The sequence below is a fragment of the Gavia stellata genome, chromosome 9, assembly GCF_030936135.1.
Source record: "Gavia stellata isolate bGavSte3 chromosome 9, bGavSte3.hap2, whole genome shotgun sequence".
Taxonomy (NCBI): domain Eukaryota; kingdom Metazoa; phylum Chordata; class Aves; order Gaviiformes; family Gaviidae; genus Gavia; species Gavia stellata.
Window position 1 is genome coordinate 597,532 of NC_082602.1, and position 24,251 is coordinate 621,782.

At 44.4% G+C, this 24,251-nt stretch overlaps 1 protein-coding gene across 2 annotated transcripts; it reads left to right on the top strand.

Annotated features, from left to right (window-relative positions):
• Positions 1 to 5,805: 5,805 nt before the first annotated feature.
• On the top strand, positions 5,806 to 23,572 carry ATAD1 (ATPase family AAA domain containing 1). Of its 2 annotated transcripts, XM_059821182.1 has the most exons (10): positions 5,806 to 5,870; positions 7,973 to 8,148; positions 9,849 to 9,947; positions 10,227 to 10,347; positions 11,978 to 12,178; positions 13,294 to 13,400; positions 16,380 to 16,469; positions 18,590 to 18,640; positions 21,559 to 21,695; positions 22,241 to 23,572. In XM_059821182.1, the coding sequence occupies exons 2-10, from the start codon at positions 7,987 to 7,989 to the stop codon at positions 22,359 to 22,361; spliced, it is 1,089 nt and encodes a 362-aa protein (XP_059677165.1). In that variant the 5' UTR covers positions 5,806 to 5,870; positions 7,973 to 7,986; the 3' UTR covers positions 22,362 to 23,572. The 2 variants fall into 2 exon arrangements, with proteins under 2 accessions (XP_059677165.1, XP_059677166.1); XM_059821183.1 differs by lacking the exon at positions 16,380 to 16,469.
• Positions 23,573 to 24,251: the final 679 nt, after the last annotated feature.

Below are 24,251 nucleotides of genomic sequence, written 5' to 3' on the forward strand. Positions count from 1 at the left end.
CCCTGCGCTTATGTAACCGGCGAGGGGCGGGGGTAAGCGGCACGGTGCGGCCCTGAGCCCCGCGGGGAGGTGGGGGGGGGGGTGTCAGCGCATCGCCAGCGGCCTCGTCCCGCGTGTGCGTGTCCCCCCCCCGGGCCGCCGTGGGGCGGTTTAGCGTAAAGCTGAGCGACCCGGGCTGGCTCGGAGCCGGTGCCCTCCCTCCGCCCGCCGCCGTGCGTGAGGACCTACCGCCCCCCGGCGGGGGGGGGGTGTGGGCCACCTGCTGCCCTCGGGGCCGCCGGTAGCCGAGCGCGGGGGTAGGGAGGTGGAAGGGCCCCCCCCGGGCCGCGCCCGCCGGCTCACCCACGGAGGCCACGCTCTTTCGTGGAGCTTTCCGTGCCCCTCCTTCCCCCGGTGCTGAGGGTTACCCTGACGGGGGGGGAAAGGCGCTGTCTCAAAATCTCCGAATCGGCCTTTAAATGCCTTTAAAACTTGAGCGGGTGAATCCCATTGTACGAAGGGTTTGGCGCTTTCTCCTGAAAACTCCGGTGAGTCTTTGGGAATTGCCGGTGTTAATGATTTGCAGGAAAATGACCATCATGTAGCCTGTCGCAGCCCGAGCCGAGCACGAACGCTGGCTGCAGTCTCAGTCGCCACTCTCCATCTTTCTCATAGTTGGGTAGGGTAATGTTTTGGGGTGGGTTTTCTGTGATTTTTATCTTTTGTGTGCAGACAGGTGAAACAGCAGCCTACCGAGGGAATACAAAACACAATTTTAAGGCAACGTGGAAGGTGCGACTTCTGCAAAATGTCAGGAATGGAATCTGCTGGATATCAGCATCTGCCCCAGCCGCTAAGGGATCAGGAGCGAGCTTGCCAGATAATACATTTGAAGAAACAGGGTTACTAGGCAAATAAATGTGTAAATTTGCCTTCCTCAAAAATACTATCTTTATGTCATTCTCTTGTTGGAGAGTAAGTAATGTGAGGGGTATCCCACGGAGGTCAAAGATAACATACCTTCGAAGGAAGCCTGTTTAAAGGGAGTGAGAAGGCAGTTGGTTGCTTTATAAAGGGGTGATGGACATCTCCAAAAATCCACAGGCAACGGAAACAAAAGGAAAAAGAAACAACTAGAAAAGAGACACCATGGAAAGGACCAGCCTGACAGGAAGAGGAGAACCTATGCACCCCTTTTTCCCTTCTCTCCATGAAAAGCAGATGACGTAAACCAGGCAGATATCTTCCCTAAAGAACAGACCCTGGGTTTAATTCGTAAATCCACCTCAAACATTTTTGAGGCTGGCGGGGAAAGACACCTTGCCGAAGAGACTTTTGTATCTTGCTAGACCCATCAGACCGCGGTGAAGATGGCCCTCGCAAGAACACTAGCGGGAAATCTCTCGGCAGTTTGCTTAGTAATTGCATTACCCAGGGAATGGCTATCAAATACATTTGAGCTGGTCAACTTGGAGAAAAATAGCGCTCGCTTGCATGTTGGTTGGATGCTACGGGAAATTGGTTGATACGCAAGTCTGGCAAGTAGGAAAAATTGGATAAAACATAGTACTCTTAAGCGTCTGAGAAGATGTATTAAATATCGATTCTAGCATACATAGATTAGGCAATACTTTACAAAGCTTTTCCAGCAGAAAGGAATTGAAAAGTGCAAGATCAATTCAGTATCTTGTGCTATCTTTCAACAGCTTTTCAGAGAGGTGCCGAAGTCCGGCTGCAGATGGCTGGAGCAGGAAGGGGAATGGGAGGGTGAAATGCTACGCTTTGCCTTTAAGGGCTCAAAATAAACTGGAACATAAGGTGGAGGGATTTCCTGGGTTGCTGCAGCCTTCAGCCTTTGCAAATGCTATATTATATAATTCCTTTCATAAATGCATCAAGTTTCATCTTAAGATCTTTTGCCACCATTATTCCCACCGGGAAGCTGTTCCCAGAGCCGCCTTCTGATTTTCATGCTAAATATATTTGTGACTGGTTTGTATCCATTTATTCTTGTGCCAGCATTGGCCTTAAATAGCTCCTACTCCACAGCATTTACCCTTTTTACCCTTTGTGCGCTTACAGGCAGAAATGTCCCTCCTAGCCGTCGTCTGACTGCGCTAAGCTAGCTGAGCTCCCCTGACTTTCCACTCTCCCTCACCTCAGCAGCGACTTTCTGCTCCAGTTTCATTATTATTTATTTCTCTTCGATATAGATGACCAGACTGGCCTGCAGCGTTCCCGAGGGTGTCTTGCCAGCGACGAGGACAATGGTATTAATCCCTTCCAAATTCTGCTAGGAACATTGCTCCCAAGACCTCTCAGGGCCTTGTTTGCGTGATCACGTTGGCAGCTCAGAGTTATTTTTGGGATCAACTCGTGTGTGCGCAGTGAGATTTTACTGTTCCTTTCCCAAACTTCCAATGTATGAAATGAGCGCATGAAGCCCTACTTTTAGGTCCTGGACTCAGAGTTTATCCGTAGACAAATACAGATGTGGCTAGCGAATCAAGACCATCTTTGAAAACGTTTCTGGAAGTCCTCAAGTCCTAAGAGTGCACTTCTCTTTCTAATATCCGACTACGTATTTGTCGCTAGGAAGTTGATGCGGCTTAACCAGAAGTCCTTTTGCTAGATTCCCGATTCCGAGTCAGACCAAGGCTAAAAAGCAGTCTGAGGAGTAGATATCTATTGGTGACCACTGTGTCAGCAAGGCCTGGGACAGATTTTCATCACACCATGCAGCGACAATCTTTGTAACAACAAACTACTGCTGAAATCCCGTGAGCCAACCTGCGGGACTATGCCAGGAATTGGTAGGATCGGGAAAGAGAACGTAATTATGCCACCGTTAATAGTCATGCTGCGCCTCCATCTTCAACTGCCTACAGTTGAGGTCCCACTTCAGAAAGTTAGCTAGAGGTCTATAAAGTCTGAAGTTACTGAAGAGGTTGGACGAGAACTCCTTGCTTTGCCATTTCTTCAGTATAAAATGTAGGGGTTCCAGGTCAAACTAGCTGGAGACGGGTTCAGAACAATAGAGGTAGGTAGTGGCCTGGCGTGAAGTTAAATTGTGGGACATGGCTACAAAATGCTGCAGACACCCAAAGTTTTTGAGGAGAGAGTAGACAAATTCATGAAAAAAATGGCTATGAAATACAACGCATCCTCTGACTCAGGAAGGCTTTGATCTGGGAGTTGGTGAAGCTCGGAATGGTCTTTTGGGGAAAAACCACTCTATGCTTTTGCCCAATTCCTGGCTGTTCCCCTTCCTCCAGCTTGTTCCTTCCCTTCTCTCATTTTTGTTCATCCCATATGTTTTGCCTTGCTTCCTATTTATCTCACATCGTCCCTGTTCCCTCTCTTTGTGCTTTGTTGTTCCCCGTGTCTTGCAAACCTACCTCCAACCACCGCAGACCCTTCTGATTTTAATATACCACTCCTTTCCCATCTCCCTCCCGTTCAGGTCACTGCAAAAGCTCTGGGCAGCCTGCGCTGACTGGAGAATGAAGTTCACCAAAAATAACGTGTTTCATAGCAAAGCACCCAGCAGTCAAAAGCAAAACAGGACGTATACCGTGCGGTCTTCGTCTTCCTTTCTCTGATGAGTTTTCCAACTAGACTAGGTCCCTGCGGTGACCTTCTAGTCCTGTATTCAAGAGCTCCAATCTCCTAGAGTCCAACCAAGTCATCCATGCATTTGATTTGAAATTTTACAATTGGGTGGGGGAAATCTGCAATCTCGTTTTTCACTATCAATCCAAAAACCCCCCAAAATATTCTCTTTTTCCACAGCTGCAAAACCAAGATTAATGAACAAGTGTGCCGAACGAGTTTAAACTTGTTACCGCTTTCTAGATCTGTCCTGAAGTAGGGAGCACACTCTACCATCCGAAGCAGCCAAGGCACGCCAAGCGCTTGGGGACAGCAGCTGCCACAAAGACCTTTTTTTTTTTCCAGTATAAACCCATGATTTCCAGTACAATTCTCCTTTCAGACAGATACTTTTACTAGAAGATATAAATTGAAAATTGCATCTCTCGACATTTTGTTAAGTATTTTTCAGCAGAGGACTTCTTTTAAAGGTTACCGCTGCGGCTGTCAAATAGCAGCGACAAAATGTCGGTTTCGAGCTTTTATTACTTGTGTGTGTGTGTGTGTGTGTTTGCGTCTCTCCTTAATTGCAGCAAAACAGTTGTCATCTTTTTAAGAGCGGTAGAAAAAACAGAAGGGTCCTAAATATTTCCCTCCAGTGTTGGTAATTCGAACACAATAGCGTTTTCCTAGTGCGTGAGACGCAGGGAAATGATTGATTATCCTTTTTCTGTTCAAAAGGGGTGATTGCAAGAATGAGTATAAGCCTCAAATTAATACCAAAAGCTGGCAGCATCACCGATTATATCTAGTTCATTTTTAAAACGTCAAAGGGAAACTGCTCACATATTATACATAGATTGAAAAAAAATAATTCTCTAGAAGATTATAATCTTGCTTACCGTTAAAGGCTGGAGGAGCAGCGGAAGAGGAAGGCCGCCTGTAAATCAATAGGCACGTTTAGACATGGACACATTTATTTTCTGATTAAATACACTTTTTATTTGGAAGCGCTACAGCACACGGAACAATAAAAGGGAAATACTGCTTCATCGATAGTGATGAAGAAGCTAAAGTTGTTTCAAAACTTTTTTAAATTTTTGGGCGGTTTTGGTGTGTATTAATCCAATAAACGGAACCGAAACAAAACTGCCGGAAGAGGACTTCGGTGAAATCACAATCACTTCGAGAACGCACATATTTTTTTGCACGTGGATTTAATGACGGAAACGCCGCACGCCACCGATGCGATGCGGGATGGGTGCTAGCGGGGTGGATGATGTGCCTGGGTTTCGGCAGGAGCCAGACCAGCTGTGGGAAGGAAATTCGGCGTCGCGTTCTCTACCTGAGGTGGTGTTGGTGGAGCAGGTACGGCCGAGAAATCACAGAGCGGAAGCTGCGGATCTGCTCCACGGGTCCTGGTCTGCCCTCAGTAGGCTCCTCGGTGGGGGAAGCATCTCCTGCCTTCGTGTACAAGGGATGACGCTTAAAAACGACCCGTAACAGGACTGGTGTCGTATAGAAAACCAACTGCTCGTGCCAAAGTACGATCCCGAGTGAGCGGGTTGAATTTTGTTGGGAAGGCCCTGGACAAGGTGGAATTAAGGTGAGGATACAGCGGAGCGGCGAGGCTCTCCCGCAGGAGCAAAGCTGGGTCTGAAAGGCTTTGGAACTTCAGCAGCGTTGACACAAGAGCAGAAGGGTTGAAGACAAGCTGCCAAAATTCCACGTTATCACAGAGATTCCCTTATTTAAACCGATTGCTGGACATTTCTCAGTTACTCCCTACAGAGAGTGAACTTACTGTTCTCATCACAAGGTGAAATAGGAAAACTATTGCCTCAACATCTCTTAGTAAACTACTGATGAATTCTTAAATTTCGGTGATTTTCATTCTGGCAGATCCCCGTACCATCCCTCCCCCATCTGCCAAATACCGCGTTTTCCGAGCCTGAGCTCTTCACCTCGGACATGTCACCGCTTCCGAGAGGGGACGGAGCGGGTTTACGAGGAGGCGGCTGCCAGGGCGGGCTGGACCCGCTGCGGGGAGCGGCCCGGGGAGCGGCGGCTCCGGCCCGGGCGGGCTGAGGGCCGGGCTGAGGGCCGGGCTGAGGGCCGGGCTGAGGGCCGTGCCGGCGGGCGGAACCTTCGTGCGGGGCGGTAGGAGGCGGCCGGAGGGGGGAAGCGCGGGACGCGCCGCAGCCGAGCCAGGGCCCGCGCCGCCACCGCCGCAGCAGCCGCCGCCTTCCTCCGCCCGTACCGCCGCCGCCGGCCGCGTATCCGAGAGACCGGCCTGAGGGGTGAGTGACCCGGTGAGAGAGCGAGCGGCCGCCCGTCCCCGCTGCCCGCCGGCACCTGCCGGGCGGCGGGAAGGTCACGGGCGGCGGGGCCGGCCCTCACCGGTGCCGCCTTCCCCTCACCGCGCCGCCATGGCGGGGGCCGGCGGCTCCCCGCGGCCTACTCCTGCCCTCGCTGGGGCCCAGCGGGCGGTCCGGGAGGCCAAGCGGGGCCCTTGCTCCTTCCCTCCCGGTTAGCTCCGGCCCTGCCAGAGCGCGGGTGAGGCGGTCGGGCTCAGCGGCCTGGCCGGGAACCGGCCCCCGCCTCTGGGCCGCGATCGTGGGGGGGGGGGGGGGCTGCGTCCTGGAAGGGGAAGCGGTTGCTCTTGGCTGAGGGCTCGGGGAGAGGCGAGGGTTCCCCGCCGGGGCTGAGCTTTCCCTTTAGCCACCCTGTGGGCACAGAGCAGGAGCCGGCCCCGTTTCGCCTTTTGCTTTCGTTTTACTACTCGAAGTAGCACGCAGACAGGCAGAGCTAAACCAAAATGCAGCGGCGGCCCTACGGACCTAGAGTTTGCTGTTGGGTGAACTGTCCCTCTCGTTATCTCAGCGATCGGCCTGGGAAATAAATGCTAAAATTCATCCAGGGTAAGCGGAACTTCATGCAGAAAGGTTACGCTTAAGTCTCTCCTGTTAAAGCTTTTTCTTGCAACTGCTGTTCAGGGCAAGGATTGCGTAAGGAGTGGCTTTTTTCATTGGTTTCTGGGGGTTTTTTGGAAGCTTTTTTTCTTGTTCGCTGGATATATAATCCTTTTACTTTAATAAATCAGGCTTAAGAGAACATGCGGGATCTCCTAGCGCTCCATTACTCGCTTAGACGCCTAAGCAGGCACGTTTTGATTTCCCAGCACGTATGCGCAGCAACAGCCTCGATTTTTAAGTTTCTAAACAGCGAATGAAGAGTTAAAAACCCCTGATCCACACGGGAACATAGTAGCGAGCCGCTGACGTCTTTTGGTAAACGTATCGTGGTGCTTCTCCTAATTCCAGTCTGCCGAATCCTTGTAACTCCTTGAGTTGAACACGGGGTCGACATAACGCGACCGCTAGCCAAGCAAGGGGGAATTCAAGGATATCTTGGCTGTAGGTAGTCTGGCATTTCCCTGGCTGACAGCTCAGTTTGGAGACCGGCCAGGGAGCGTTGGAAGCTGCCAAAGGAATTGCCACTGATTTTGCCCTTGCAGTGGGAGAATTGGGCAGTGAACAAGGGGAGCGTTGGGGATTCTCAGGTGGAAACCCCGCCAGTTGAGGAGAAAGTAGATTGGGGAAAGAGGATCCTGATTTTATAAGTCATTTTTCGATGTTTTAGGAAGAGGTTTTTCCTCCCTGCAGCACGCTCCCTTAGCTTGAAGGTGGTGTACTTTCTGGGTTTGGCTTGTACAGCAGCCAGCCTTTTCCCTTGATAGCTGTGTGCCACATCCAGCATTTTCAGTTTTCCAGGGATATTAATAACTGAAAATATGTTCTGCTAGGTGCAGGCTCCAGCTCTTAACCTCATTTTATTCAAATACATGTCATCGATCGCTCCTTAATGTGGCAATTGTGTGCCTGTCCTTTAAACTTCCTCTTAGGGAAAAGAACTCCCTGTTTAAATAATGTAGTTACCTTTGTCTCCACGACTTAGCATTCTTGGGTCAATAACAATCACAAAATGTCAGTCTTAATGGGAATGTAAACTTGGCACTGAAATAAAGTAATCTTTATTACTTTATTAGGCTATTGTATAGCTGAAAGGGATGCAGTTTTCTTGAGGGAAGAGTGAAATCGGGACCTTTTTGCATGTAGTCAATCAAGAAGTAAGGCCTCAGATTGGTGCTGCCATTTCTTCTCCGCTTACTGAAAGTGGAAATGAAACCATCGTTACACTCAGCGCTGCGCATTTTAATCCGACGCAGTTTTATATGTCGGGCTTGTGCTATTGTTCAGATATTTCATTATAACTTCACGGTAAGCTTAAGTTGTGTGCATGAGAAATAGTTTTTATAAAACGGTGTTTAAATATAAGGCAGATGCTTTCTCAGCTTTAATTTTTTTTCTTTCTGTCCCTCCCCACGCTTTTTTACATGTAGTGCTGAGAGGCAAAATGGTCCACGCTGAAGCGTTTTCACGTCCCCTGAGCCGGAATGAAGTGGTCGGGTTAATTTTTCGTTTAACCATATTTGGTGCCGTAACATATTTTACCATTAAATGGATGGTTGATGCCATTGATCCGACCAGAAAGCAGAAAGTAGAAGCTCAGAAACAGGTAGGATTTTATTCATAAATATTTCTGTGAAATGCTGTCTCATTCATTACCGTTCGTATAGAGAAATCTGCTAACTGAAAACTGGACTTGCAATGACCGACAAAGTAATTGACAAAAGCATGTGGAATAATCAAAAAACCTAGAATTATTTTCTAGTACATCTCAGGATCTAGGCTGTTAGCGTTTTCAGTGCTTACGTTTTACAACAAGTTAAAATTTCTAGCTTGAAGTGGTGGAAAAACTGTTGAGCTGTAGCGCGGCGTTGTCTCTAATTATCTGCGAGCGTGTGGTCCCAGTGCCGTTTCTGCTTCTGACAACTTTGCTAAGCAGCAGTCGCGTTAAATAATGCTCTCCTCAGTCTCTTGGTTGCTTTTTAAAACCTTGAGCAGAAATAACTTGATTCTCTGCTGCTTTTTGGCAACTTAATGGCAGAGGCAGGGACTGTAGTTACTCATGACAAAGAGGAACACTGCTGTCCAAATGCCTTTTTAAGAATAGCTTGCACTTTGTTCCTCTCCCTCTGTTCTTCCCCCACCTCCAGTAGCAGTCCAAACACCCTGGAAAGGGGAGGAAAAAAGTGAAAAGCCTCATTCCTTACGTTGAACTAGAATGATTCATGGGGATTAATGCTCCGGGAAAAGGTCTAGGTGCATTTCAGAACCAAAAGTTAAATGTTTTCTTTGGAAAGTATTGAAGGAAATGTTGCAACTTCTTTTTTTTTTTTTTTTCCCCGGCTGACACAAATTTCACAGATTCAAACAGCAGTTTTGAGCAGCCTAATTCTGTTTTTGGGTGGTTTTTCTTTTTTAATAAATTTTTAGTTAAAATATTGGCCCTGCTTTAAAAATCAGCTTTCACAATCTGTACCAGTGCCAGCTATTATATAAGAGGTTGCAATATCCCAAAAGCATGTCAGACTTAACCGCAAGTTTGAGTGTAAAGAGAAACTGAATTGTGAAAGCATGTTGACACAACAAATGACTTTTCCTTTTAAATTGGGAAAAAGAAAATATTGAATACATAGAAAAAATTGACTGGCTTCTGTGAATTATCTTCCCCCCCCTTAAAAATATATTAATCTCTCCTTGATGCAGTGCTGTGGAGGTTTGGAGCGGGGCATGCTTTTTATAATGACACAATTATATCTCTCAGTAAAGTGTGTGTTATTTGCAGGGTTGTGAATGAAGATAATTAAGCACGTGAAAGAACTCTAGAGCTCAATAATAACAAGTTTCAGGCTTTTCATCTGAATCCTGTACAAAGTTTGTAAGGACTAACGGGCTTTTTTTAAGTGTAACGTACCTGTATCAGCTTTGGAAACTCCTGCAGAGATTAGGGAAACAATTTTGTACTGAGGTGACCTGTGTGTCTGCAAACCTGTTCTGAACAGCAGACTCCATGTTTTAATGTTTATTTTGGTTGTTTTTCAGGTCATAATGTATGACTTGTGGCTTTGGGGGTGGGAGAGCTGGTGTGATGCTTACTTGGTGGGAACTGAGGCATATGACTTAGTTTCACTCAAGTGACAACAAGTCATTAGGAAATAGCAGAACCTTCTCCTTCAGAAAGATTTAACCTCTTTTCAGATGTGACTTACGGAGAAGCTTTTCAGACTCCAAATAGCAGTTCTGTAAAATCTAATTTTTGAATTAAGCATTCAATTTCTTTCTCTGAATTTCTTGGCGTTTTATTTCCCCCAGGCTGAAAAACTAATGAAGCAAATCGGAGTGAAAAATGTCAAGCTTACTGAATACGAAATGAGTATTGCTGCACATCTCGTAGACCCACTTAGCATGCATGTAAGAAACTGTTTTCCGTGTCACTCCGATGAAAGCACTTCAGGCATGGAAGATCTTGATTTCGACTTTGGATTACGTTATTGTCGCATATATGTATCTATGGGAACATGTAGAAAATATTTCTGTAATTTAAAACTAAAATTGCATCGTTGAGAGCGGAGGGTTTTTTAATCACTTGTCCTTTTTATTTTGGAGGCCTTGCACTACTTTTAAGCTGGTGGATATTTTTTGTCGGCAGGGACTATGATGATCGTTTCTAATACTGTTTTTCCGTCTTAGGTAACCTGGAGTGATATTGCAGGCTTAGATGATGTTATTACAGATTTGAAAGACACTGTCATTTTGCCCATCAAGAAGAAATACTTGTTTGAGAATTCCAGGCTCTTACAGCCACCAAAAGGTAGGATGGAGATGTTACGGATTTATATGTTGCTATTAAAAAAAAAAAAAAAAGTTACAATTACCCAGAAAGGAAAGAGGAAGTGGGTGGCCAGTCCAAAGTGCAACCATTAGGGCTGATGCCAGGGAAAACCCTCAGGTTTTTCCTCCTCTCTTGCTGTGAAATCAAGTTCTAATGAGTAAGTTTCATCTTAATAATGAAGCGATAATTGCTTTTCAGTCACTGTTGATACATTTTGGTGCACTAATCTATGTAGCCTGCATTTTTAACTGCCTAAATTATTGATTTTTGTCTTCTTATACCCCATATTCTCCTTTGGCAGAGGTGAGCTATAACTCCACTGTACAGCTTTATACGCTGGCTTAATATTTCTGCCGTGTCATAGAAACATAAGTCATAAACGTGAGACGTCAACATAAGCTAATCTCGCAGACATCTCTCTGTCCTAGTCCTAGAAATTCCAGTCATTCAAAGAGAGAGACATCCCATTTTTATTCTGGAGATCCCTTGATTTTCTCTGGAGTTGAGTTGCGCAGAATTGAGGCAGTGAGGAAACCGGCGGGTGACAAATTAACTTTCCAACAGTAAAACAGAAGTTGGACTCTCTCCGCTGGAATGCGTACAGCCATATTTGCTGTATATTACTGCAAACAAGCAGAATTTGAACCTGAAATGTTGGACAAAATGCCAAAGTTTATCTTTGCTGCTCTGATCCCTGGAATATTGTCTTCTGAAAATTCTCTGGAAATGTTAATTACTGCCTGTATCTGTGACCATCTCAGTTTTGTGTCTTAAGTGATGGAAAATGAAGCGCTTTTGTAACTGGTTTAGTTTTTCCAGGCTACTTTCTGTTTAAGTCACAAATTGAAACTGTCTGGAAAATTACTTTAATGTCATGATCTAATAAGCTGAAGGAAAAAATTATTTTTTATTTATCTTTTTAAAGCAGACTTTCCATATAGGGCAAGCTCCTCAGTTTTATTAGTGGCTTGCACTGTGTGTTAATAGGAAGTCATTGCTTCAGAATAATTATGTTTGTGGTCGTCGGTCACATAAACAGAAAAAAAAAACCCCTAGTAATTCTCTCTGTTTCAGGCTTGGCTTTATTTTTTTTCTTTAAATTTTTTTCTTTACAACTATGTTAGGAAAAGACTACTGTGAATTCTTTCACTATGACAAGTATAAAAATAATACGAGATGTCATATTTAATGGTGGGTAATTTGTTTAAACTGTGGGCTCCTTTTTTTTTTTTTTTTCCCCTCCCCCCCTCTGTGCCAAGTTTTATTAGCAAGGCTGAAACTGGCTATAAACAAGGCATGTCAAATGCTTACAGGAAATAAAGAGGGTTTTAGTTTTATGTGATATTTAGTGTCACAGTAATAAAGCGGTCATCTTTCAGACAAATGTCTGCCTTCAATTTCACCATACCTGTTTTTAGATATTCTTAGCTTTAACTTTATAATAAGGATATCTTAAATAACTGTATTTGATTTGATGGCACACTGTGTAACTTGGTTTCTCGTCTCTTAAAACTTGGATAAAATACAAGCCTGGACACTCTCAGGTCTGTCATACCAAAGCATGTTTCTGCACAGCGACCAGAGAGCATTAACACTGTTACTTTTTCAGGAGTACTTCTCTATGGCCCTCCCGGCTGTGGCAAAACGCTGATCGCCAAAGCTACGGCAAAGGAAGCGGGTTGTCGATTTATTAATCTCCAGCCGTCAACGTTGACGGACAAATGGTATGGAGAGTCTCAAAAACTGGCGGCTGCTGTCTTCTCCCTTGCTATAAAGCTCCAACCGTCCATCATTTTTATTGACGAAATAGGTAAAAATCTATCTTTTTTTGTAAGTAACTGTAGCAGAGTGACATTAAACTGTAGGTTCAAATCTACTGCCTTAAGAAGAGTGACAATGGAACAAGGTTTAGCAATATAAATGGTATTGTGAAGTAATGGTGGCAAATTAGGAAAAGCAGCTTATTTCTTCCTCATGTTAGTGGAGGAAATTACCAGTAGAACAATTTGCTGCTTATTTTTGGTCGGGCTAAGGTGGCTCATGAGGAAAGCTTTTCTTCTGTCAAGGGAACTACTTATTCAGGAGACCCACCACCAAATACACTTCGATGCTTCTGCCGTGAGGGCACATAATGGAAAATAAAATACGGGTTTAGGAGAGCTCAGGAATAATAGTTTAATAAACCTGAAGGAGGGGAAGTTCAGCTAGGAAGACAGCAAAGGTGCCAGTTGTTCAGTGCATTTGGACTTACCGCATTAGTGTTTAAGTCCCTGTGGACTTCAGCAGTTCAGTTAAAAGTGCTCGTTGTCTCGTAGCACTGGCTTTTCCTCAGAGTGAGTTGTACAGTTTGCAGAAACAGAGCCTGACGAAGCTTTTACCCTCTCCACAGTTTAGGGGCTGTGTTCTTAAGATGCTTGTTACCCTTTTGTATAGGTGTGAAAAACGTGGTGTTTTTCTAGCTGTTGGGAATTCTTTAGGCAAGCACTAGCAGAGTTAGATCTCTGCATAACAAAGTGTATGGCCTACTTTACGTTGGTCCTGCAGCTTGCTGTTTGTTCTCCTGTACTCTGGTGTCTGCTAGCTTGCCAGACTCTGAATGCTTCCATCGCTCCATGAGAAATTAAGGTGAAAGTTACACTTTCCATGAATTCAGGAAAGTGAAAATTTGAAGCACAAGATTTGGGACAATCTCATGTGATAGGTACATACTCGTGTAATGTAATTTAAAAGTTGTGCTTAAAAATATGGTGAGATTCCACTTTCCTATTCTTTATCGTAAGAAATATTATCCATTTGTTGACAATGTTTATTTAAAAAGGTATTTATAAGATAGAGAATAGCACAAGTCTGCATGTGAGAAATCAAACAGTGTAGTTGCTATGGCAGGGTTGAAAGTAAACTGCTTTACTGAATCCTTTAATACAGATTCCTTCTTACGAAGTCGATCGAGTTCTGACCATGAAGCTACAGCTATGATGAAAGCTCAGTTCATGAGTCTGTGGGATGGACTGGACACCGATTATAACTGCCAAGTAAGTCCAAAGGATGACGACAAAAGTAATGCGATTCTTCCCTCTCGGTTATTGTACATTGGGCCATTTGGGAAGAGCAGCAGATTGCGTGTAGTGATAATTGCCAAAAGGGTTTCTTTACCTGTCAGTGTTAGTGATTACCAGTATATTATGGGAATGAGATGAGTTACATTAACAGGTCACTTTTCTTCTTGAGAAGACTGTTTTTGTAGGTATTTTGGTTTTGATTAAGAGGTGTTATTTTCAGAAGTGTCCTAAGTCTCAATAATATAGCCGTATAGTTTGAGCTGCCAAAATTGGGAATTTTTAAACTGTTTTGAAAAACATTTTGCCAACAATATTTTCTTCAGGTGAAGTCAATCTTTGATTTCAGGAAGGGTCTTGAAAGACCTGAGTATTCATCCCAGTTGCAGGTTGGTTGGTTTGTTTCCAGAAAAGCATTAGACAAGCACTAGACTCTGGAGTTAATCTGAAAGGGTAGAGGAGTTGATGTTATCGAAAGACTAATTCTGTTAAATAGAGCCGTGCTTCCATCCCGTTATTCCTGTACGCTTCCGTCCCCCTCCCATAATCTCAACAGAAGTATTGTATTTTGGAGAGGAAAAAAAATTACAAAAGCTGCTGGCTCTGTAAAAAACAAACAAAAACCATTTATTAAATAAATGACTTGAATGTCACGTAGATGAAAGCCTGCTTGGTATGTTTCTGAACTGTCACCTGGAGCAATCTTTTTAAAGCCTTTAAAAAGGATGTTTATTCTCCAATTTTAAAATTTTCAACCTTTTTAATCTGTGTTTTCCTGTGAATGGGTTCCGATGCTCTGAGCTCCATTAGTTCTTTCTCTGTAAAATCTGCTTCTCCTCCTCTCTCAAGCTTGTGCTAAAGATTTTTTTTCAGTTGATTTTTTTAAAAACCGATTAGAACACAGTGAATATATGTACTGAGGAGCTTTAAAGCAGAGTGCTTACGGTTAATAAGAGGCCAATGGTATGAACACTTAACTGGAAGCTAATATGATCTTGCAAACACACATTTCTTCCAGTGTTTGAATGTATTCTCTTTTTTTCCCAATATACTGCCAACTTCTTGAAGCAAGTCAAATGTTCATTCCCTGCAGTAAGACAATATGTGGTCTTACCCATCTCTTGAGTTCAGCACGCAGCGCCTGAACAAGTCACTCTTGTCCTTTACTCGTATGCCTCTGCAGGGTGGGGAGCCACCGAAATAAAATGCAATGCCAACAACTGGCTGGAGGCACCGCAGGGGTTGATTCAGGTTTCTGGGGAGTTTTTCAGCTGGAGTGTTTTGTTTCAATACCGTATTTCAGGCTCCTCCCTGAGATGTCCTTGCAATTCAGGAAGTGTTCTTTAAGCCATGGTTTTGACATTTGCATTGTCTCAGTTTTTGACAACCAGCTCGCTGGGCTCTTCTGTTAATTACAGATGTTTACTTGGGAGCTTTGGGTTCCTTGTCTGATTCTTGCCAAACAAATTTCCTTTGAATAAGGATTAAATTTGGCTTTTGTTATGGTAACAAAAATTCCAAATGCTAGGAGGAAATTGTAAATAAGTGTTGTGATGAATGTTGTTTGCTCCTGTGTTGATTACACCTGAAAAGCATGGTCAGCTTTGGGCTAAACCTGCCGAGGATATAGTCTTGAGTCCGGCAGGAACCTGGGAAAAAAAAGATAATACATTCAAACACTGAAAGAAATGTGTGCTTGCAAGACGGAAAACAGAGCTGTGCTGCTTGACGGGACAGTTCAAGTCTGGAAGCCCCGTACAGCCGCATTTGTGCCCTGGCAGGGGTCCCACGTTCCCAGAACCTGCAGACAAAGCCGGTTTTGGGAAGGCTCCTCAGCTCCGGTAGCACAGAGGGAGCAACTCTTCGGGTCCAGCGCTGGGCCTTGATGCCCCAGGGAAGCACAGCGTGGGTACAGTGGTGCCTCTTTGCAAGAGGCAGCTCAGCCAAATGTTAGCTTGCGTTTGGCACGCAGGTGAGCACTTGCCTGCATAACGCTTTCCAGAAGGTGAAGACTGCCGGAGGCCTGGCGAAAAATGCGCCTTTTGGCTTTTTCTCTGCGTAGCAATTTGCCACCCTGTAATTAAGCCTCTAGGTGGCAGGGTGACTCTGCTCCCGGGGCACGCAACCCAGCCTGGCCAGGGGCTGCTGGAGCTGCCAGGGCTGGCTGCGGAACAGTGACCCCAGACAAACAACCAGAAGCATGTCAGGAAACTGTATTGATAGGAGATTAATTTCCCTGACATTTTTCACTTTCGTGACTGAGTGTTTACAATGTACATAACTTACAATAACAAATGAGAAAACAAGGCTGATGTGAATGGGAAGTAAATTTGTTCTTAAACTAAGAACTGGAATGTGGTCAAATGAGGTAAATAATCTCCTTGTATTGAACTTGGCTTGTACACTTCCAGTGTGCTGCTGTTACAGTATACCAGTGCATGTAGGTTCTTACTGACTTCTAATGCTCTTTTTAATGCGAAAAGAAAGAACATTTTCGTGCATGAGAAAGCTGCCGGTTTGATTGTCCTGGTGAACTGATTGCCTTTCTTTTTTCAACACAGCATAAAAGTGCCACATTTTTTAATATCTTATCAAAACATCTCCTTTCAAGTTCCTTCCAGATCACCAGGAACTAAAGAGATATTGCCAAGACTTCTAAGCAGAAGTTTTGGGATACCGCTTAGAGTTTGAACTTTCAAATAGGGCTCAGAAGGCTCCAGACTGATGTAAAAATCTCCACCCAGATGGGACTCTGTAGTACCAACGCTCCCTTAAGCTGCCTGTTTAAATTCAGTTGCTGAAATCAGGACCAAGAAACCTTATGTAACTTCTTTAAATGTCGATGTTCTTGATAAAGTGTGGAAGAGTCACATGTTTGGTTTTGAAACTCCAATACGACGATGTTTTCAAAAGCTGGTTTCAGGCTGACTAGTTTTTTTCTGTTGGCGTATACAGGTAGTAGTGATGGGAGCCACCAACCGTCCTCAGGATCTTGACTCCGCAATCATGAGAAGAATGCCGACCCGGTTTCACATCAACCAACCTGTAAGTCATGCCGGGTTTGCCTGAACAGTGTGCCTAGTGGCTGAGCTACAGGCAGATGCCTTATCAGCCAGGAAATGCATGTCTCTGGTTTTTTGTCAAAGAAATACTCTATTATTTTGATCTGGGTTTAGTTTTGTAGAAGCACATATATAACTTTGCTTTTAAGGTGAAGTTTCTCACAGAAATCTTGATTCCTTGGGTCTTTTATCTGAAACGACTCCAAGCGCTCCGAGAGCTTCCCACCCATTTTCTTCATCTATAAGAATGGAGTGGCGTAGACACTGCACGCTGGAAAGAGCTTAGTTTTAACTTGAAAACAGTCACAAAAGGCACAAAAGTGACTGCACACGCTTGCCTGCGGTGAGATGGCACCCAGGTCGGATAGTGTCAAGAAGCAGGCATATATTGACTACCATTTAGACCTTCTCCTTACACAGCATTTAGTTTTCAAGGAGAGAAGAGGGAATGAAATCTGCATATCAAAGCCTACATTCTTCTCAAGCCTTTCCACAGTCAGGCCCTGCAAGCAATCTGGAAAACGGGTTTTATTCTGCTTACGAATTACGCCAAATGGGCAGTGATTAAGGTCTTTATCGATTATGCCAGCCATCGCGAGGTTACCCTTACTATAAATTTTGCTATTGCCATCCTTTTCAAGGTATTTTAGTTGCCTTCGAACACTTAGTGATATCACAAGACATTTTTGTATCAATATTATAAAGAGTTCAGTTGTGGTTGTCAGTATTCCCTTCTGGCTACAGAAATACCCTTTACTATTCGTTCTCTGCAGAAACTTAGAGACAAAACCGGAGGATTAAAACTCTTACTGATTGTGCAAGAGAGTAGTCATGTTCCCAGACCCATCTTGTTTGAACTGGCTTTCACTCCTTGTGGGCGGATGCTTTTCGAAACAAAGCATTTATAACCTAGTACCTGCTTTTCTGCGATGCCTGCTCATAGGGTTTCATACACCTTAATCATAACCAAGTTTTCCTTGCCTTAGTAAGGGGTGAGGATGTGTGTTTTAGTACTTTATCATGTCTTTCTACCAAGAACCGTCGTCAGAAGGGTGAATTATCCGCAGGTAACAGTGCCCCAGGACATTATAGAGGTTGGCTCCCTCTCCCAGGATCAGAATTACAACAGGAGGTGTCACTTAGGGCACAGGCACGTAACTTCCCTTACCCCGCTACAGCCATCTCATGAACTTACTGCTCGTCTCTTGTTCTTGTCTGTGGTACTTTGCGATACAACCAAGGTTGGTTACAACTCTTTTATTGAGGGCCAAGGTAATTGATGTGCTGTGGATTGGAAATGTGCACAGGTAGTATTGCTGTAGAGTAGCTAAAGCCTTGCAGGTTTCGTAACTAAGTTTGAGATGAAAATGCCCAAAATTACTCATAAGAAATTATCTGCAAGGCGGAGGAAAATGAAAGAAGCATTTTTTGAGATGGAGTATCAACTGTTCAGCTGCCAGAGTGTCGGTGGGGTAGGTTTTTTTCCCTTTTTAACAATGAAAGTGAATTTAGGACAAGTTTGGTTTTGGGAGACGCAAAAAAGAGTCTCTTTGCCTGTGTTTTACCTTGCTATGAAGGATATGCTCAGGACTTCACCGTTTCTTTCAGTAACCTCATCACAGTATGTGATTTATATTGCTCAAAATTACCCAAGCATCATCTGTAGAGTTAAATTTTTTTTTATTTTTTTTTTTTAAGCAGAGCCGTTTATCTGCTTCATCTGATTTAGCAAAGTATTGAAAGCATTCCCTAGATCTAGAGAGTCTGCCCTCCACTAAAGATGATGGGAAGTCTTTGGAGACAGCTGCTTTCGCTTAGGGGAAGACTAAATGTCAGCGCATTTTCCCTTTCCCTGTAGTTAATGTAAATGTATACGCTCAAATGTTTTAGTTTCATGTGCTCCTGGAGTCAGAGTACCGTAGAGCTCGTTTTGCTGAGTGCTTTGCCATCAGATAGGTTTCCTGAGCATGTATCACATCTCTTGCTTGAGGGACCAGCTTGTGTCACTGAATTTTGACTGAAAGCCCGTGCCGTGCAAAATTGAGATAGATGTTACGTATGTTTATTTTTGTACTCTAGTAACTTTAACCTCTTTTGTTTAAGGCTCTGAAACAAAGAGAAGCAATCTTGAAGCTCATTTTGAAAAATGAAAATGTAAGTAGACTTCTTTTAATGGTTCATTTGCTGTATCACTATTTTCATGAGTGCAAGCCCTGGAGTTGTAGAAAACATGTTTTATAATTGACTGTCTTGGAGTAAGGTAGAGATTATCTACCAGGGTATTTCTGATTATAATTTAGGAACCTTTTGTGGTTTTAGGCGTGGTGTTAGATTAAAGCAGTAGAGTTGCCTACTGGTTTAAGAGTGAGCCTCAGTCAGAGCAGCAGTCTTGGATTTTGTGGTGAATCACCATCTCCAAGGCAAATTACTTAATTTCTCTGTCTCCATTTTCTTGTTATATAACAAGGTAACATATTATCTCTCTAAAGCTGCTGAAGGTGAATCATGTTAGTAAATCACTTTGATCACTGAAAGAAATTTCAAGACCTTATGAAGCCGGGAGAAGAGATCCTGAATATTTTAGCTCTGTACAGTCTATTGGCTCAAGTCAAGAAAGGAGGAATGACATTTTTTGACAGTGCTGCTTTTTTGCACTTTGATCCACAGTTCATATTTCCTTTAGAGGAAAACTACTATAGGTGTTGTTACTAATACTGTGTGGTGTTCATGTCGCCATCTGCATTCCAAGATGAGGGGAAGGGGTGGGCGTGAGCACATCTGGTAGTGTCTGTCCGCAGGGTATGGGACCTATGTTATCAGAGGTTCCTGCCAAATTTAGTCTGCGGCACTAATTGTCTTGAAGTTAATGTTGCAAGGTGTCTCTTGGTTGAGGTCTATCCTAATAAATATCATTCGTTAGTAAAACCAACTTACATTTTTTTAAAAGGCCTAAAAATCACAGCTCATCATTGCAAATGGCTGAGATACTGGGGAGGTTGCTTTGCAAATGGTCATTTTGAATTGTTTGCGTAGGATTAGAATATAGGTTGGCTTTTTCGCAAATTAGCGGACGTGGATGTGAAAACAGAACTGCTGCGAAATGCCAAAGGAGTCATGGAGGAAGAGCTGACCTATTTGCAGAAGATCCCAAACAAACTAAAACATCTCTTGCAAGTGGTGATTTCGGACTCAAATTTCTCTTCAAGAGCTGTTAGGGAGGTATGCCGAATAATAGACCGTTGTACAGGTCCCTGAATATCTGCAGCCACCCGGCCCTTGCACGCCAGTGGACTCTGTGGCTCCCTTGCCTTGGCAGCCGGGCCTGGGAGCTGCAGCACCTTGGCCTTAAGGCCTTCAGCAAAAACCTAAATCGGCTCCTGAATATGGACCTGGAAGAATGCAAGGTGTATCAAGCATCTGGCAGTGAATCACAGCCACGTGTTTTTCAGGGGTTGGGGGTGGAAATCAGCCTGTATTGGTTATCCCATAGGAGGAAGAATTGGATCTCTGAAGCCCAGCTTATTTTCAGCCAGGGTGACAAACTTCCTGGTGGTCCTTCACATGACAGGTGTAGTCATGCCCTCTGTTTTCCCTGCCTGTCTTAAAATCTTGCTGCTTCTTTGTCACTCAAAGGGAAATCCCTGTTAATGCCTGCGACACAACGTGCCCATTTTCTGTTTCTCCTTAGCCAGCTGCTCTGCTCCGTTCAATTCTTGATGGCCTTCAGCCCCACATTGAGCAAGTACATTGCAGATCCACAGCTGACTGTTACTGGCTTCGGTATTTGTGTGCGGGATCATGCTTTAAAGCAAAGCACTTCAAGACAGCCAGGCTGTAGTGGCTGTAGGAGGCACTTCGGCGTAAGCCAGCTGCCGCTTTTGCCTTAATTTCCATGCCTGGGGAGCCAGACGGCTCACTCCGGACCCAAACCAGAGCACTGCCTGCTGACTCGTAGGTCAGGAAGTTGGGGCTCAAGGACAGTATCGCTGTAACCCTTGTCCTTCAAGAAAGGTGGGAGGGACGATGGGGAATTGGAAGGGTGCTCGGTGGATGTCGGCACGTTCTCGGCTTATCCTGGTGTTGAAGGGGCAGCTGGAAGCAGCAGAGTTTACGCCTGGGGCTTTGCCTTCATCACCACGGATTAGTTTCCCCCTTAGAACAAGTCACCCCTTAAGTTCAGCCTTTTATTAGACTAGTTTGGCTTTAACTTTTCGAAAGTAAAATACTGACGCACTGGAAAATGTGCGGGAAGGGGCTGTTACCAGAGGTTCTGTAAACGGACCAAATGAATATGGGGTCCTGGCTGGAATGAGTTCAGCCTCTGATCCAGTGCCTGGAGTCGGACACGTTATTTTGCCTCAGAGATCTCCGTTTCGTGGCTGTATAAAATCGGAGCGGTTGTTCAGTAACTCAACAAACAACTGAGTTGCTGAGATAGTGAATGACTGCTTTTGAAATTCTTATTCCGCACTGAAAGATGGCAACAACAAAACGTAAACGTGACAAGAACTTTTTCCAGCCTTGCTGTCTCACTGGTCAAAAGAAGTGTTTATGAAAACAAAACGCCCTCTTTCAAGTAACGTATAAAAAAAGGGCTGTGGGTGTGAAAGGAGACCCATTGGGTCGTGTTCATTGTCTACGGGTCTGATCGAGCCCTTGACTGAAAAAAGCAGTGCCGTTGCAGGAAACCTGTGTGGGCGTTTGGGAAAATGGGTCGTTATTTTTGTGATCCAGGTTTTGCTGTCCAGTAGCCTTCCACAACCAACCAGGAGCTGCATCAGAATACGCCAATACGATGGTTCACTTTTGATTGCCTGGTTTTTTTTTTTCTTTTTAATCAGCTCAGAGTTTTATGAGATGAAACATCAGTTTCATGTAACGAAATGAACTACTTGGAGGGTTCAAACTGTAAGTTAATAAAATAAGTCGCTTTTAGCTGTCAAAAAAAGTCAAGACTGAAAAAGATCATCTTAGGGCAGGTAAAAATACTTGGAGGGGACCTTTTCTTGTCCTTGGTGGACAAAGCGAATGATTTCAGAGTTTTCATGCTCTGACCTTCTGTTTTTTGACAGGTGGACAGGCATGTAGATCTCCTAGAAGTTGCAAAAGAGACTGACGGCTTCTCAGGCAGTGATCTGAAAGAAATGTGCCGGGATGCAGCGCTCCTCTGTGTCAGGGAATACGTTAATTCTGCCTGCGAAGAAGAAACGTACGTGTCTTTATTCTCTCTGTTACGATAGCTCAGTGGAAGTTGTGAATGCTCCTGGTACTACGCGCTGTCCGATTATTAGTTTGTATTTTTTGATTTGAACTGCAAATTTATAGAGGTTTAAAAAACCTTGCTGTGACTCACAGAGAGCAGGAGGTTTTCTTTTTCTTGACAAATCGCCACTATACAACAAAAAACCCCAACAAGTAAGTTGCCTTTATTCTTTTTGACCATGAAAATAAGACTCTCTGTTCCAAGGTGTCAAACTTGAGGTTGGCACGAACCGACAAGAGAGTGATACCGCTGCGCTGTTTTACCAGGCTTAAACGCTGGTAACTCTCTTGCACGCGCCTAACTCCGCTTGCCGTGACGTTCCTCTGGTTATCCCCCGTGCTTGCAGGTAACACGTGCACGGACGGGGCATGTTTCCGGTGCAATGCTGGATCCACGTCAGAGCTGCTGTTCTCAGTGATGACTTGTCATTGTTTGAACAGCTGTTACCCAGCACCTGCGTCATTGTCTTGCTTTTTTTCTTTCTTTTAAAGCCGTGACGAAGATGAAATTCGGCCTGTGCAGCAGCAGGATCTCCACAGGGCAATTGAGAAGATGAGAAAATCGAAGGATGCCACGCTGCAGAACGTTTTGATGCACGTTAGTCTAGATTAAGACAAAAGAGTGCGTTTGCAGTTTCTGATGTGATTTAGTTTGACTTCTGTAATCCATTAGCAAAAACAATGTCAGGGGTTGGGAGCGGGGATGTTCCTTCAATAAGGGAGTTCTGTTTCTGGAATTGTTTTTATACAACAGATTCTAAGTTATTGAAATTTCGTCATGCACAACTAGAAGCGTAACAATAGATCACGAAGTGGAACAATTACAGCCCAGACCAGGAGGGACTGCCTGTGTCTTGTCCCGTAACGATGCGCTGCGTAGCCTTAAAGCGGGTTCTGATGTGGCGCGTGGGTGCAGCGGGGCACCGGTGTGGAGGGGAGACGGTCCATTACCAGTTTGTGTACGTATGTACGAGCGTGTGTGTATGTATGAAATGTATATATCCACACTTTTTTTTTTATATATAGACATAATCTGTAGATAACTTGAGTATGGAAAATCTTTTCTACTTACTGAATCACACCAAATCAGAAGATGTATAGGTTAAAGATTTGTCGATACTCAGTTCACATTTACTTCTTCCTTCTAGTGGCAAATACGAAGACGGAAATTCTGCTTCTAGAATAACTTTCAGGCAAAATTTGAAATGTTACTGATTTTGCTTTCACATGACCACTTGAAATCTGGTGCCATTTAGTAAAGATAGTGAACCACTGTAAAAATGTTTGAATACTTTTCATTTTGTATTAATTCTGGTTTTTGAGGCTTTTTAAATGAATGCTGGTTTTATTTTTATTTTTCCCTCGATGGGAGTAATTAGAGTAGAATCTTAACTGGTCTTTCATAAAGCCCCACATATTAACAAGCTCTCCGAAATGGTGGCTTTCTGATCTATTATGCATTGTAACGAGGGCTTGCTGCGATTTTAATCTCCTCTGGCAGACCCACTGCCGCGCTGGGGCGTTGCGTACCACGAAGTGTCACGTGCGTAGCTCTGAGGTGCGGGGGGACACACACGTTTGGTGACGTTTTGCTCTGTCATGTGCTCTGATCTGCAAAACTGAAGAGAAGGGAATGGGGTTTCGGTTTATAAATGTGATTTAGCCGTGTTCTGCTGTACCCGTGGGTAACAGTTCTGGTAAATTCATGTAACGTTACGTAGCGATAAAGGCAAAGGGTTAAAAATGTAAGTGGCAAAAGTGTTTTGATAAAGCTGTTGTCAGTAGGTTTTCAATAATTTGATTTTTCTTCTTATAATATTATGAATTGCGCGCTAATTCAACCCAGATACGTAATCGGAATCGTTCAGACCCCCGGGGTGGTACGCTGTGTCACAGCCCTGCTAGCTATCGAGGGAAGGTAAGCACTGAAGGCAAGGTAACGATGTAAAACGGAACGCACCACGAAGGAAAACAAAGGCGGCTGGAACCAGCCATCGTTGCAGTATCCGGTGCCCGTGACAATTTCCGTCGGGCGCAGCTTTCTCACTGGTGTCCTTTTCTCTGGCACGCTGGTTGCGTGGCGCACCAGCTGCAGTAGGTCTTTGACCCAATTTAATCTCCTTGGGTACCAAACACGGGGCTTTTTAAAATAATTTAACAACTACTTTGCTTTTTGATATGGGGGGAGCGGGAGAAAGGTCTATGGTAAATGCATATTGCTCTAGCACAAGGACGTAAGAGATTAGGCACACCAGGAAATACCGGGCTACGGAAATCTAAAAGTCTGGGCTAGGGAACGTGAATCCCAAAAGTCACGTTAGTGACGGGGCAGAAAGCAGCGCTGTTAGGCAGCGCTGGCTCTGGGCGAGCCCGACTTCAAGGACTAGCCTTAAAATTAAACACGCAAATAGCGTGACTTACTGGAAGCTGGTTTCTCGGGAGGTTTAAACACGCCAGATGATATTCTCCAGCTATTCGGTTTGTTTTCAGCGCCTGCTCTGAT

What these genes read in the sequence shown, in the direction of transcription:
- ATAD1 (XM_059821182.1), top strand. Translation starts at nt 7,987, where the DNA reads ATGGTCCACGCTGAAGCGTTTTCACGTCCCCTGAGCCGGAATGAAGTG. An exon ending in AAGTAGAAGCTCAGAAACAG is followed by an intron (nt 8,149 to 9,848) that starts GTAGGATTTTAT and finishes TATTTCCCCCAG; the next exon opens with GCTGAAAAACTAATGAAGCA. An exon ending in ACACCGATTATAACTGCCAA is followed by an intron (nt 13,401 to 16,379) that starts GTAAGTCCAAAG and finishes TGGCGTATACAG; the next exon opens with GTAGTAGTGATGGGAGCCAC.